The following is a 15,000-nucleotide window of genomic DNA, read 5'->3' as shown; positions in this document are numbered from 1 at the left end:
ACACACACACACACACACACACACACACACACACACACACACACACACACACACACATCAATATTTAGGTTCCGAGAAAAAACTATGAAATAGTAAAGAACTTGAGAAGGAGATTTATAATTACAACTTAGGAAGGAAAAATTAAGAAGACAAACTCTGCAATGTTTAAGGATGTCGAGTAAATAAGTCTTGTGTACTCAAAAAAAAAGAGAATTAAACAATAAAAAGACAAAACTGAAATATTGAAAAAAAGAAAACTAAGTGAATGGTAAGAAAACAAGACAAAACCAAAATAGAAAAGTGAGAAGACAAAGCTGTAAAGAAAAACAAGACAGCTAAATGGAAATAAAACGAAGAAAATGGAGACAAAATTGAAATGGAGGAAATAAGAAAAAATAAACGCAAAAGAAAACATGCATCATCTTCCCGAGGCCAAATTTCACAGTACACTGGAAAGAAAAAAAAAGGACCAGAAAAGATGGAAAGAAAAAGTAAAGTCTGGGGAAAAAGTGAAATATCAAAGAAGATAAAAGAGTCTTCATAAGCTTAATCCTCTTCTTCTCGTCCTCATTTTTCCTCTTCTCTGCTTTCCTCTTTTTCTTTTTCATTTTTATTGTTTCCTCTCCCTATTTCCCCACTCCCTTCTTAGTTTATCTTCCGTTTCTTTTTCCTCTTTATTTTCCTTCTTTGTCTCCTTTTTTTTACTTTCCGTATTTTTTTGTCCTTTTTTTCTTCCTTATCCTTCCCTTCCTTGTATTTCTCTTCTTCGGTTCTCTCTTTTTTGTTTGCTTATTCTATCTTCCTTTCTTTCTTTCGCCTTTTCCTTCATTTTTCTTCTTTATCTTTCCCATTCCATTTACTTCCCCTTCTTCGGTAACTTCTTTTTTTTTTTTGCTTTATTTTCCTTTCTTCGTTTCTCTTTTCCTTACTTTCCCTCCCTTTCAATTTTTACCATTCTTTTCGTTTTTTTCCCTTTTCGCTAACTCCTTTTCTTTTCCTTTTCTTCGTTCCTATTTTCCTTCTTTATCGTTCACATTGCTTTACTTTTCTTTACCGTGTTCTTTCCTTTTTTCTGACTTTTTTTCGTATTTTCATCCATTTCTTATGTTATTTTTACCTACCCTATCCTTCCCTTCTTTCCCATTCCCCTTTTCCCACTTTATCTTTTCCATCCTTGCATATTTTTCTACCTGTTCCAGCCCTTCTACTTTCCCCCAATCTTTCATTTTCCTTCCAAAATTTTCCACTCCTCGCCTTTTCTTTGTTTTTTTTATCTCTTTTCCTTTCCTTTTCCTTTATGAACTTCCGCCGCTGTAGACAAGGACAGACAAGACGGGGAAAAAGAAAGAAAAAAACATATACCCTTAGGCCGCCCTTTCTCTCTATTTTTAGCTTGTTCGCAGTGTTGGACCCGGAGTGTGATTCTTCTCTCTTGCAACACACTGAGGAAGAGGAGGAGGAAGAGGAGGAGGAAGAGGAGGAGGATTAGGAGGAGGAGGAGGAGGAAGAGCAGGAGGCAACAGAAAAAAAATATTCACTCAACACAAAACGATAATATTCAGCAACACAAGATCGCAAAACAAGGCTATATAAAAAGACCAATAATTAAATAGCGTAAGGAGGCAACACTAACTTCATTTACCACGCAACTCAAAGTAATACAAAGAAACACAACGCATCGGAAGTGTCAAATAATTCAATGCAACTCAATTACTTTAAGCAACATAAAAAAAAAGCGAAAAGGAATAACAAAAAAGGATAACAACGAAGAATAGAAGTAACAGGAAAGGGAAGAATTAAAGAGAAAAACAAAACGGAAAGCAACACAAACGAAACTGAGGAGATTTAAACAACACAACAACAGATAAAGAAAAGGAATTAAAAAAAGAAGAAACAAAGTAGAAAAGAGAAAAGAAAGGAAAGGAAAAACAAAGAAAACAAAACAAAATGCAACACAAGAACCGAATCACTTAAAGCAACACAAGAAGAGGAACAAAAAAAAATATAAAAAACGAGGAATACAAGTAACAGGAAAGGGAAGGACAAGAAAGAAAAAAAACAAAAAAAAAACATAAAAAAGCAATACAAGAGAACCGAATCCAGGGAAGGAACACGACACGAGAGAGAAGTTTTATTAATTGTGTTAGTGGTGTTTTCAACTTGGTAACTTTTCCTGACTTTTCGCCTTCGTCCCGGGACACACACACACACACACACACACACACACACACACACACACACACACACACACACACACACACACACACACACACACAATGAGAGGAGAGAAACGCTGTGAAATCTCAGTTAATATAGAACTAACTTTTCCACACTCTCTCTCTCTCTCTCTCTCTCTCTCTCTCTCTCTCTCTCTCTCTCTCTCTCTCTCTCTCTCTCTCTCTCTCTCTCTCTCTCTCTCTCTCTCTCTCTCTCTCTCTCTCTCTCTCTCTCTCTCTCTCTCTCTATCTATCTATCTATCTTCCAGTCTATCTCTTTCCAACCTCTCCCTTTTCTCCCCTCTTTTTCCTCCATCTCTCCCTCACCACTCCTCCCTCTCACCCACTCTGTCCCACATTCTCCTATATCTCTACCCTCAACCCTTCTCCCCATTCTTCCCCCTCACACCCCACTGTCACCACCTCTCACCCTCTCCTTCTCCCCCTGCAGCGTACTGTGAGAACACGCGGGACCTCCGGAAGCTGTGCCAGGCCATCACGGGGGACGCAATGCTCTACACGATGTTCCGCCTCGACGCCGACCCGGTCACCTGCCCCTTCCACGGCCCGCTCACCTTCACCTACTCCAAGGGATACGGCGAGTGCTCCAACCCAGTCTCGCAGGTGAGCTGACGCAGAAGGGAACGAAGGGGAGAGGGAGGGAGTTGACGCAGAAGGGGAAGGGAGTGTAGGGAGTTGATGTGGAATGGGATGAAGGGAGTGAAAGATTGAAGAGGTAGGGAGTGAGGGAGAAAGATAGTAAATGTTAGGGAGTTAGTAGGGAATGAGGGAGAGAGGTAGAGAGTGAGGGAGAGAAGTAGGGAGTGAGGGAAAGACTTAAGAATGAGGGAAAGAGGTAGAGTGTGTTGGGAAGTTGTTAGGGAGTGAGGGAGAGTTGTAGGGAGTTGGCAGGGAGAGAGTGAGAGTGGTAGGAGTGGTAGGGAGAGGGGGTAGGGAGTGTTAGGGAGTTGGCAGGGAGAGAGTGAGAGTGTTAGGAGTGGTAGGGAGAAGAGGTAGGGAGTGTTCGGAAGATGGTAGGGAGAGATCGAGAGTGGTAGGAGTGGTAGGGAGAGCAGGTAGGGAGTGGTAGGAAGGTGGAGGGAGTAACAGAGGTAAGGAGTGAGAAGGGAGTGTTGGGATTTCGTGTTGAAGGGCAGACAATTTGGGTAGATGTTGATCCACTATGTTTAAAGGGAGTAAGGGTGTGTTTCTAGGGAGTTGATTTTTGAGTAAGTAATAAGTGTTTGTGGGAGGTTGTGAAAGAGTAATGATTGAAGAATGGGGTAGTAAGGTAATTCTCTCTTTCTGTACTTCCGTCTTAATATGGGTGATGGGGTGGTTTCAGAGGAGGAAATAGAGGGCTAGAAGAGTATTAAGTATAAGGTTGTTGTATTGGGGGTTGGAAAAGGAATGATATAATGGAAGTAAGGAAGGAAGATATTTTTTTTTGCAGATGTATTACAAAAAGGGCAGAAGAGGAAAAGGGAAGAAAGGGAAGTGTGAGGTGAAATGGGGAGAGTAGGAAAGGGAATTATTGAGTGTTTCAAGAATACGTAAAAATGGAGAGGAGAAAGTGTGTGTGTGTGTGTGTGTGTGTGTGTGTGTGTGTGTGTGTGTGTGTGTGTGTGTGTGTGTGTGCAACGATCTCATTATACTCTCATGCACTCTCATAAGTATGCAATGGGCTCCTCCTCCTCCTCCTCCTCCTCCTCCTCCTCGTCATTCCCGTCATCATCGCCATCATTAGCAGTAACTGAGATGTCCGTCATTTTAAGCGACAAACTTATTTTAGTTAAACAAAAGCCAAAAGATAGATGCTTCAAAAACAGTAAATAATGATAACTAATAATAATAATAATAATAATAATAATAATAATAATAATCCCATTCCCCCATCACATTTTCCCTTCCTCAGCACATTACGATCTCTCTTTTTTTTCTCTATCTCTCCTTCCTTTCCTTTCCTTTCCCTTCCCTTCAGCAAATCTCTATTCCTACACCTTGCTTGACCCCCCTTCCCCTTAAAAGTACCCATTCCCTTTCCCTTCCCTTCCCTTTCCATTCCTTTCCTTCCCTTTCCTTTCCTTTCCGTTCCCGTTCCTTCCCTTTCCGTTCCCTTTCCTTCCCTTTCCTTCCCTTCCCTTCCCTTCCCTTCCCTTTCCTTCCTCTCTCCCCACCTCACAACCCCCTTCATCTCTTCTCAACCTCTCCCCTTCTTTACCCTCCATCACTTAACATATATAACCCCCATTCCTTTCTCCCCATCACTTCTCACCTTCCCCCCCCTCCCTCCCCTTACACCTTCTTATCTCCCCTTCCGTAACCTTCCCTCCGCCTCCTCCGTACCCATCACCCCTCATTTCTCCCCCTTTCCTCCCCATTACACCCCACCACCTCCCCTACCCCAACCTCCCCTTCCCCCTTCTCACCTCCATCACATCTTATTAACCTTTTCCTCCCTTCACTCCCTCATCCCCTCCCCATCCTAAACTTTCCCCTCCACTCTTCCCCCACCCCCATCACCCCCCCTCCCCTCTCCTCCCCCCTCCCCCCTTAAACTCATATTCAAGCCCACCTGACATACCATACCCTTCACCTTCCCTCCCCCTCCCCCTCCCCCTCTTCCTCTCCATCACCCCCCCCTCCCCCCACCCATTACAGCAGCCTATTTTCCTCATGTTTAAGGCCAGAGGGTCATTATGTTTCGCTATAATGAGGTTTTACTACACCCCCAACCTCGTTATAATTTCCTCCCTTGTAATCACTGGGGCGACCTGCAAGCGGCCATCAGCGCGCTCTCTCTCTCTCTCTCTCTCTCTCTCTCTCTCTCTCTCTCTCTCTCTCTCTCTCTCTCTCTCTCTCTCTCTCTCTCTCTCTCTCTCTCTCTCTCTCTCTCTCTCTCTCTCTCTCTCTCTCTCTCTCTCTCTCTCTCTCTCTCTCTCTCTCTCTCTCTCTCTCTCTCTCTCTCTCTCTCTCTCTCTCTCTCTCTCTCTCTCTCTCTCTCTCTCTCTCTGTCTCTCTCTCTGTCTCTCTCTCTCTCTCTCTCTCTCTCTCTCTCTCTCTCTCTCTCTCTCTCTCTCTCTCTCTCTCTCTCTCTCTCTCTCTCTTTTCTCATTATATCTCTCCCCATTTTCTTCCTCTACCCTTTCTCCCCTTCCCCTCTCCCCTATCATCCCCACCTCTCCCTTTTCTCCCTTTCCCCTCTTCCCCATCTTCCCTATCCCTTTCATCCCCATCACCTCTCCTATCTTCCCCTCCTCTCCTTTTTCCTCCCTTTCACCTTTCCTCTCATATCTTCCTCCTTTCCTCCCTTTCACCTCTTCCCTCTTTTCCCTCCTCCTTTCCTCCTCCTACTCGTTCTCCTTCCTTCCTCTCATCCCATTTGGAAGTAATAAAAGACGTGTGATAAAAAAATACTGTGCTGCTCATGTTTCAGTTATTTTTTTCATTCTTGAGAGAGAGAGAGAGAGACGCACCTGCTCACCTGTCCTTCCCTTCCCGCCCAGGTGGACTCCTGCTCCGAGGACTACCGCTTGCTGTTCCGCCACCAAGCCTGCGCTGACGTGCCCGGCTCAGAGATATTCCGTGAGTGCTGACCCCTGCTGACTGTGCGTGTGTGTGCTTGTGCTGACTACGTGCTGACGGAGTGTTTGGTGTGCTGTGATTGCTTGCCTTGCTTCTCACTTATGTACCTGCTGAGTTGCTGAGTGTCTGTTGATTGCCTCTTGGTGGTGGCCTGCTGACTTCTGCTGACTACCTAGTTATTGATTTTCACATTGCTTGTTTTCTTATTTGCGTTTTGATTTTCAGTTTGCCTGTTTGTTTTTTTTTGTTTTTTTTACAACAAAGGAGGCAGCTCAAGGGCACACAAAAAAAGAAAACAATAATAAAAAAAAAGCCTTGTTGTTGATTTCCTGTTTACTTGATTGATTTTATTTGTTTACTGATTGATTTTACTTCATTACTTGATTGCTTGTTGATTTTCTGTTTACTTGATTACTTATTTGTTTGCTTGATTCCATGATTACTTGTTCGTTTTGTTTACTTGATTACTTATTATTTGTTTAATGATTACTTGATACATTTTTGTTTATTTGTTTGCTTGATTACTTGTTTCCTTGATGCTTTAATATTTGTTATCCTCTGATCGCCTGCTGATTATCTCTTGATTGTTTGTTGATTACTTTCTGGTTCCCGCTGACGACCATACCTGCTTGCCACCCACTGACCTCAAAGTGCTAGACTAGGGAACACAATATATCCGGAAGTACTGACGGCTTGCCTAGAAGAGTTGAGAATTTATAGTAGTATGACAAAAGAATCGGAATGGACGGGGAATAAATTAACATCCTTTGAATCGCATAGTATTGATATCAGTAAGTCATATCGAGGCATTATGAGAAAACTTATAAATAATGATCGAGAAACTCCACAAAGAAAGTCTGAAAATAGGTCTGAATATGGAGAAAAATAAGGTAATGTTAAATAAGCTGGCAGGAAAACAAATATTGATCCAGAATGAAGTGCCTGACAGAGTAGAGGAATACATATATCCAAAACGAACAGCCAGCGCAAAGCCAGACCGCGAAAAAATAGTTCATAAAGAGAATAGGAATGGACTGGAGTGCATTTGGTAAACACAGTATGTCGTGAATAGCCGCCTGCCACTCCCCCCGAGGTGAAAGCTGTGCAATCAATGTGCTCCGCCGGTCCTAACGTACGGTTCAGAATCTTGGCGCTGCACAAAGACTTGGGGTCATATTCTTAACATTTCGGCGTTCATGCACACACATTTGACAAGGCTTTCGTAGCGGCTGTGAGCCTTTCCAGGGATAGTTTTATGAACATGGGGGGCTGTTTGACCCTTCTTCTCTGCTATGAGCGTAAACAAACACTCATTAGACCTCTATTAATCTCCTTTTCAGACGTTTGGAAATAGTTCTGTATCGTCTCCGCCAGTTATTTTCCCACGCACAGCTGCTGTCCATATACAGGGGCCTTGTCCGTCCTCGTATGGAGTATGCATCTCACGTGTGGGGGGGCTCCACTCACTCAGCTCTTCTGGACAGAGTGTAGTCTAAAGCTCTTCGTCTCATTAACTACTCTCACTGATAGATTTCTACTCTTAAATTCCGCCGCCATGTTGCATCTCGTTCTATCTTCTGTCGATGTTTTCACGCTGACTGCTCTTCTAAACTTGCTAACTGTATGCCTCCCCCTCACCCGCGGCCCCGCTGCACACGACTTTCTACTCAAGCTCATTCCTATAATGTTCAAATCTCTTATGCAAGAGTTAACCAGCATCTTCACTCTTTCATCCTTCACGCTGGTAAACTCTGGAACAATCTTCCTTCATTTGTATTTCCTCCTGCTTACGACTTGAACACTTTCAAGTGGAGCGTATCAGGACACCTCTCCTCCCGAAATTGACCTCTCTTTTGGCCACTCCTCTGTACTCTCGGGCTTTTTTTCATTATTGTTTTCTTTTTATATGCCCTTAAGCTGTTTCCTTTACTGTAAATAAAAACAAAGTTGATGTGAGAGCCGAAAGCGTCTGAGAACACCAACCTCAGAGAGAGTTAAGAAGCCCATTAAGATAAATTAGAGACAGATTCTGAGTATAACACGGAGGAACGGGAAGCGAGCATGAAGGATTAGATAATAAACTAAAGTTGAATATATTTTAGTGATTATTTATCATACGAAATGGACCCGGGCAGGTTGTATGATGCGTAGAATTGATAACAGATGGAAAAATAAAGTAACAGAATGGCAACCCAGGAATTGTAGTAGTCAGGGCAGACAGAAAACCAGTAGGGAAGATGATAGTAGTAGTAGTAGTAGTAGTAGTAGTAGTAGTTGTTGTAGTTGTTGTAAGAGAGAATAGTGTTGTTGTTATTGCTGTTGTTAGTGTTGTCGTATGTCTCCTTTCTACTTAAGTGAAAGAGACAGTAAGTGGGAGAGAGAGAGAAGGGGAAAAAATAATATCATTCCTGGTCATTTCCCTCTTTCCCCTCTCTCCTCCTCCTCCTCCTCCTCCTCCTCCTCTCTTACCCTCACCACCTACACTACATTTCTCCTTCCCTTTCCTCTCCCCTCTCCTCCCCTCACCTTCTCTTCCCTCCCTTCCCCTCCAGCCGTTTGCATTTCACCCCTCATAAGCCTTTCCTCCCTTTCTCCCTCCCTCCCTCCCTCCCTTCCCCCCCCCTCCCCCGCCTTGTGGATGGAGCTAGTGAGGGGTCAGAGGGGAATTATAGGGTTGGTTTCTTTCCCCTCTTTCCATGATGATCCTCTCTCTCTCTCTCTCTCTCTCTCTCTCTCTCTCTCTCTCTCTCTCTCTCTCTCTCTCTCTCTCTCTCTCTCTCTCTCTCTCTCTCTCTCTCTCTCTCTCTCTCTCTCTCTCTCTCTCTCTCTCTCTCTCTCTCTCTCTCTCTCTCTCTCTCTCTCTCTCTCTCTCTCTCTCTCTCTCTCTCTCTCTCTCTCTCTCTCTCTCTCACACTCTCTCTCTCTCTCTCTCTCTCTCTCTCTCTCTCTCTCTCTCTCTCTCTCTCTCTCTCTCTCTCTCTCTCTCTCTCTCTCTCTCTCTCTCTCTCTCTCTCTCTCCTTTCTCACCTTCTATTTCCTTCCTTCATTCCCTTTCCTCCCCTTCCATTGTCTTGTTTCCCTTCCCCTTTCTGTTTCTTTCTCTCTCTTCCCTTCCTATTTACTCCCATCTTCCTTTCCCTTTCCTTCCTTTCCTTATTCCATTTCCTACTGTGCATCTCCCTCCTCTTCTTACCTACCCTGCCTTTTCTTCCTTTCCCTTCCTTTTCTTTGCCTTTCTTTCCTTACCTTGTCTCCTTATCCTTCTATCCTTTCCCGTCCCTACTTTTTCTTCCATTTCCATCTTTACCTTGTTTTCCTCCTATCCCGAATTTCCTTTCCTTTCCTTTCCCTTTCGTTCCGTTTCTTGTTTTTCCTGTCCCTTTTTTTCCTCCCCTTTCCTTCCCTTTCCCTGTTTCCCCTATATATTCCATTCTCCAAACAACAGGGAGGGAAAAAATGGACGCATAATATTTTTCTCCCTCTATTTATCTCTCTCCCTCCTCCTTCCCATCCTCCTCCCCTTCCCTTATTCTCCCTCCCTCCTTCCCCTCCCCTTCCCCTCTAAATGAAGGAGATTCTGAATTAAGTTACTAATTTCCTCCCCCTCTATATTTCTCTCCCTCCCCCTCATTTTCCCTCCCCTCATTTCCCCTCCCTTTCCTCATATATTCTCTCTCTCTCTCTCTCTCTCTCTCTCTCTCTCTCTCTCTCTCTCTCTCTCTCTCTCTCTCTCTCTCTCTCTCTCTCTCTCTCTCTCTCTCTCTCTCGTGAAAGGATCAGAGATATAAGCATACGAGAGAGAGACTGGGATTTTCTTTTTTGTCGTTGTTGTTGTTGTTGTAATTATTCCCTTCCTACCCCTCTTTCCCCTTTCCTTCCGTCACATTTTTTTTCTATTTTCTTTCTTTAACTTTATTTTTTACCACTAGCACCATCTTTGTTTTTTTTTCGTTCACTAGCTCTTACAAGTAGTAGTAGCAGTAGCAGCAGCAGCAGTAGTAGTAGTAGTAGTAGTAGTAGTAGTAGTAGTAGTAGTTGTTGTTGTCGTCCTTTTTGTTTTGTGGTCATAGGGGGAAAGAATGGCAGTGTTCTCTTCCCCTCAGAAAGCGATCAGTAAAGCCATATCTTGCGTTCCCCTCTCTCGCTCGCACCCTGGAGAGGAGGAGGAGGAGGAGGAGGAGGAGGAGGAGGAAGAAGAAAAATAGTATTGTCTTTATTCCCACCAAAACTAATATACCAACACTTTCCCCTCAATATCCCCTTTTTTATCTCCCCTCACTTCCCACTACCTCACATTTTTATCTCCCCTTACAGCCCCTTACCTCCCCTTTGTTACACCTCCCTTTCCTTACTCCTACAAACCCAACTTTAGACGCTCTTTTTCCCCAAACAAACCCCAATGCTAACCTAACCTAATTCCCAATGCTAACAAACCCCAGTGCTAACCTAACCTAATCCCCAATGCTAACTTAACATGCTATTTATCCCCAACACAACCCCGAACCCTAAACACTTAATTTTAACCCCAAATTCTAACTTTAATTCTCACCCCAAATTCTAACCTTAAATTCTTACCCCCAGTACTAACTTTATGTCCTATATTCCCCAACACAAACCCTCAAATGCTAGCCCAATTTGCTGAGCCCAAGCGCTAACCCGAAACATAAACTCCCAAATGCAAACCCCAAATGCTTATTCCTAATGCTAACCCCAAAATGCCCAGTTGAACCCCCAAAATTTCCTCACCCTCTATATTTCTTTCCTTCCCCTTCATTTTCCCTCCCCTCATTTCCCCTCCCTTTCCTCACATATTCTCCCCTTCTACCAATTCTGACCCAAAATACGAATCCCAAATACGAATCCCTAAATATGAATCCTCGAATCCTATTCCCAAACCCTCACTCCCTAATGGCTCCCCTTATTACTGTCCCAAATGCCAGCCCCCAATACAAGCCCTCAAATGTTTATGCCCGAATGCTGGCCCCCTAATTATAACCTTCAACACAAACCCTCAATGCTAACTCTTCACGCTCTTATTCCTAACACAAAACCCCAACTCGAACCCCAACACAGACAGTGAATGTTAACCCCAACACAACCCATCACAACGCTAAACCTTACTCCCCCTCCTCCCCCACAGTTGAGGAGCTGGTGTGCCTGGGTGCGTGGAAGGAGGGCTCGAACCACTACCTGGTGGGCAAGGTGGACCACATCCACATCAACTCCGACGAGGACCGCTACCGCTGCTTCATCTTCGACCACCCGCGCCACCAGGGCAACACGCAGACCTGGAGCCTCGCCCAGAGCGCCGACGCCACATGCCAGGGCCTCATTTCCGCCCACGAGGGGAGCGTCACCATGAAGCTGACCAAGGGTGAGTGGGAGAAGGGGGTGGGGGAATGAAGGGAGAGGGAGTGGGGAAAGGGGAATGAGAGGGTAAAGGGTAAGTGAGGGGAGGAAGGGTGAGAAAGTTAGATGTGAGGGGAAAATTAGTGGGAATGGGAGGGGTTGGGGATATGAAGGGAGGAGGGTGATTGGAGGGGTTAGTGAGTGAGGGGTGTTGATGGGGTGAGGGGAGGAAAAGGAGGATCAGTGGAGGGATGGATAGTGGCGGTGGGGGGAGGAGGGAGGAAGGGTGAGTTGAGATGTCAAGGTGGGGAGGGGGTTGAAAGAGAAACGGATGGGTGGGAATGGGTGGCTGAATGGCGAGAGGGGGGATAGGAGATATAGATGGGTGACGGGAGAAAAGGTGAGGAGAGGTGGATGGGTGGGAAGGGAAGGGTGAGGGAGATGGGAAAGTTGGGGGGCGTAGGGAAGAGGTGATGGGGTGGGAAGGGTTGGGTTGGGGAGATTGAAATGGGAAAGGTGAGGGGTGTGTAAGGAAGAGATGGGAGGTTGGTGGATGGGTGGGAATGGGAAGGGAAAAGTAAAGAAAGGAAAGAGAAGAGAGAGAAGAAAAGATAAACATGAAGGAAGGAAAAAAGGAGGGAACAAGGAGAGAGAGAGAGAGAGAGAGAGAGAGAGAGAGAGAGAGAGAGAGAGAGAGAGAGAGAGATAACGTAAGAAAGTGAAGGGGAGGAGGGAAGAGGAAGAGAGGAGGTGAAGTAAAGGAAGAAAAAGAAAGGGGAGGCAAGGAGAGGAAGGAGAAAGAGGATGTGGAGTGAAGAGAAAAAGTGAAGAAATAGAAAGGAAAGGAAGGGAGGGGAAAAGAGAGAGAGAGAGAGAGAGGAGCGAGTTGAAAAAGTTAAGGGAAGGCTAGGAGAGGGAGGGGAGGGAAGGCTAGGGGAAGAGAGGAGTGGGGAAGGGAAGGAACAGGAAGGGAGGGGAGGGGGAGGGAAGGAACAGGGAGGGGAACGGAAGGGAAGGAACAGGAAAGGAGGGGAGGCGAGGGGAGGGAAGGAACAGGGAGGGGAAGGGAAGGAACAGGAAGGGAGGGGAAAGGAAGGGAGGGGGAGGGAGGGAAAGGGTAAAAAGTGAGGGGATGTTTTTGTATCGTAATTAAATTTATTGGGCAATTGTTATTTAATTACCTGTGTTACGCAGCGGGTCCGCCTGTCTCTTGTTTTTGTGCCGCTCCTAATGCCTCGCCGCGCCGCTGTTTGTCTACTTAACTCTATTACTCGTGTGTTTATAACCTTTGACTTGTGTGTGTTTGTTTTCTTGTATCGTCTATATTTTATTTTTTTCCACTTTTCCTTTCCTTTTATTTTATTTTTTACCGTTTTCTCTGTTTACTTCGTTTTTTCCGGGTCTCCATGTTTTCTTTCCTTCATTTCATTTTGCTTTTTTTTATTTTTATTGTTTGCCTTGTTTTTTGTTTGTTTGTTTTTGTTTTTACTTTATTTTCCGTTTTCATTCTTTTTTTTTTCATTTAATTTCATGTCTTTGTTTATGTCGTTTTCCTTGTTTTCTTTATTATTTATTTCTACTTGACTTTTTTACAGGTTTTCTTTTTGGGGGGTAGAGTATTTTGTTTTCATCATTGTGCTTCATTTATTATAATTGTTTACATTAATTTATTTGTTCCTTCTATTTAAATTTTCTTTCTATTTTTTTTCAGAGGTTAACATTCTTTGTATTTTTCTTATTGTTTTCTTTGTTTCTTTAATTCAGTCTCAGATTTCTTTTTCTTCCTTTCTTCCTTTCTTTCTTTAGGTTTGTTAAATTCATTTTTTTTTTATTTAAACACATGTTTTGTAGATTGGTACACGGCAGTATTATTTATCCCCTAAGCTAAAGTTCCTCCGTCCGGTTGGGAACTATTTGAAAGCGTCTGCCGAAATGACATTTGTTATTAAGGTACAATTACAATTATTTACAATATATATACGAAGATGCTCTTAGGGTGGGTGTAGATGTAGCCATCTGTGGGAAGCAACCTTCATCTCCTGAGAGGACAGTTGTGTCACGTCCACATCAGCAGTGAGGTTGTTCCACCACACCACCGCTGCGGTATTCTAAGAGTATATAATATTTTTTTGCACTCTCTCTCTCTCTCTCTCTCTCTCTCTCTCTCTCTCTCTCTCTCTCTCTCTCTCTCTCTCTCTCTCTCTCTCTCTCTCTCTCTCTCTCTCTCTCTCTCTCTCTCTCTCTCTCTCTCTCTCTCTCTCTCTCTCTCTCTCTCTCTCTCTCTCTCTCTCTCCATTTTATAGCGTTCATCCATCTTTCTTTTTTTCTCCTCGTATTTCATCTTTCTCTTTCTCCTCGTCTCGTTTTATTTCTTTCCTCTCCGTTTCCCTCCTCTTTTCCCCTCTTCTATTCCCTCCTTCTCCATTTCCCCTCTTTTACGATCGTCTGTCTCCCTGTTCCCTATTTTTCCCTCCGTCTCTCCTTTTATTCTTCTCATATTTTGCGTCTCCCCTTCTTTCCTGTTTTTTTTTAGTCGTGTTGTGTCTCGTTGGAGGAAGGGGAAAGAGGGGAAGAGAGGGAAGGGAACGAGGGAGAAGAGTAAGAAGGGCCAGATAAGGGAAAGTAGGGTGTGAGAAGGAAGTGATAGGGGAGGGGGAAGGGGAAGAAAAGGGGAGGAAGGGAGGGGAAGAGGTAGGGGTGAAAGGTAGATAAGTTGGGGAGATTATTGTGTAGCCTTGGGGAGTAAGGGGAAAGGGAAGAGGAAGAGGGAGGAATGAGGGGAAAGGGGAAGAATGCTTAAGGTGAATTGGAGATATTTTAGGAGAAGAGAAGAAGATTAAGGAGGAGGAGGAGGAGGAGGAGAAAAGGGATAAATGAGAAAGGGAAGAGAGGAGAACTGGAGGGAATGAAGGGCGAGAGAGAAAGAGAGAGAGAGAAGGTGAGGAAGGAGAGGAAAAAAGGAGAAAGGAAATAAATAAGAAGAGACGGAGGAGGGATTGGAGGTAATGAAGGGGAGAGAAAGAAAAATGTTAAAAAGAAGGGAATAGAAGGAGGAGGAATAAGGGAATACATAAGAAGAGATGGAGGAGGAATTGGAGGGAATAAAGGGGAGGGAAAGAAGAGGGTGAAAAGGGAGGGAGGAGAAAGAGTAAGGGATAAATAAGAAGGGGAAGAAATGAAGGATAGATTGGAGGGAATGAAGGGGAGGGAAAGAAAAAAAAGGGGAAAAGGGAGGGAGGACAAGGAGTAAGGGAATAAACGGAAAAAAAGGAGGGAGGGAGAAGGAGTTAGAGGAGTGAGAGAAAGACTATCGCTTTATGAGTTAGGGAATAGAGAGGAACGAGGTGGAGGAGGTGGAGGTGAAGGAGGAGGAGGAGGAGGAGGAGGAGCATGCAAGAAGCTTATGTAGAAGGAAATGGCCAATGAAGAAAAAGCTTTTGATGAGGGGAGAGAATGGGAAATGAGGGGAGGAGGAGGAGGAGGAGGAGGAACAGGAGGAGAAAGGGGAGGGGAGAGATAACCAAGTGAGGTGTAAAAGAGGGGAAAAACAGAGGAAAAACAGGTGTTGATGAGGAGGAGAGGAGGGGAAGTGAGGGGAGGAAAGGGAAGGGGGGAGAAGGGAGAGAAGAGATAGGAAACCGTGATTTTGGTAACAAGTATCTGAGGGGAAATGGGAGAGAGAGAGAGAGAGAGAGAGACGTATGTTGACTGTTCGTGGACGAGGGGAAGTGAGGGGAAGAAGGGGAGGAAGGAGGAAGACCACAGTGTTGACGGAGAGGGAGGAAGGGGAAGGGAGGGGAAGGGGAAGGGGAAGTGTTGACAGAACGTGTGAGGAGGGGGGGAGGAGGAG

The 15,000-nt window shown here is 44.6% G+C and overlaps 1 protein-coding gene across 1 annotated transcript in view; it reads left to right on the top strand.

The window, feature by feature from the left end:
* The window catches only part of LOC127008066 (uncharacterized), a 115,698-nt gene that overhangs the window by 89,154 nt on the left and 11,544 nt on the right, over window positions 1-15,000 (top strand). Inside the window, exons 4-6 of the mRNA XM_050879605.1 lie at window positions 2,668-2,840; window positions 5,723-5,801; window positions 10,942-11,175. Of these exons, the coding sequence (XP_050735562.1) occupies window positions 2,668-2,840; window positions 5,723-5,801; window positions 10,942-11,175 (486 nt within the window). The remainder of the gene's footprint in view (window positions 1-2,667; window positions 2,841-5,722; window positions 5,802-10,941; window positions 11,176-15,000) is intronic.

Source organism: Eriocheir sinensis, chromosome 37 (assembly GCF_024679095.1).
Source record: "Eriocheir sinensis breed Jianghai 21 chromosome 37, ASM2467909v1, whole genome shotgun sequence".
NCBI classification, from domain to species: domain Eukaryota; kingdom Metazoa; phylum Arthropoda; class Malacostraca; order Decapoda; family Varunidae; genus Eriocheir; species Eriocheir sinensis.
This window is presented reverse-complemented; position numbering and strand designations above follow the sequence as displayed.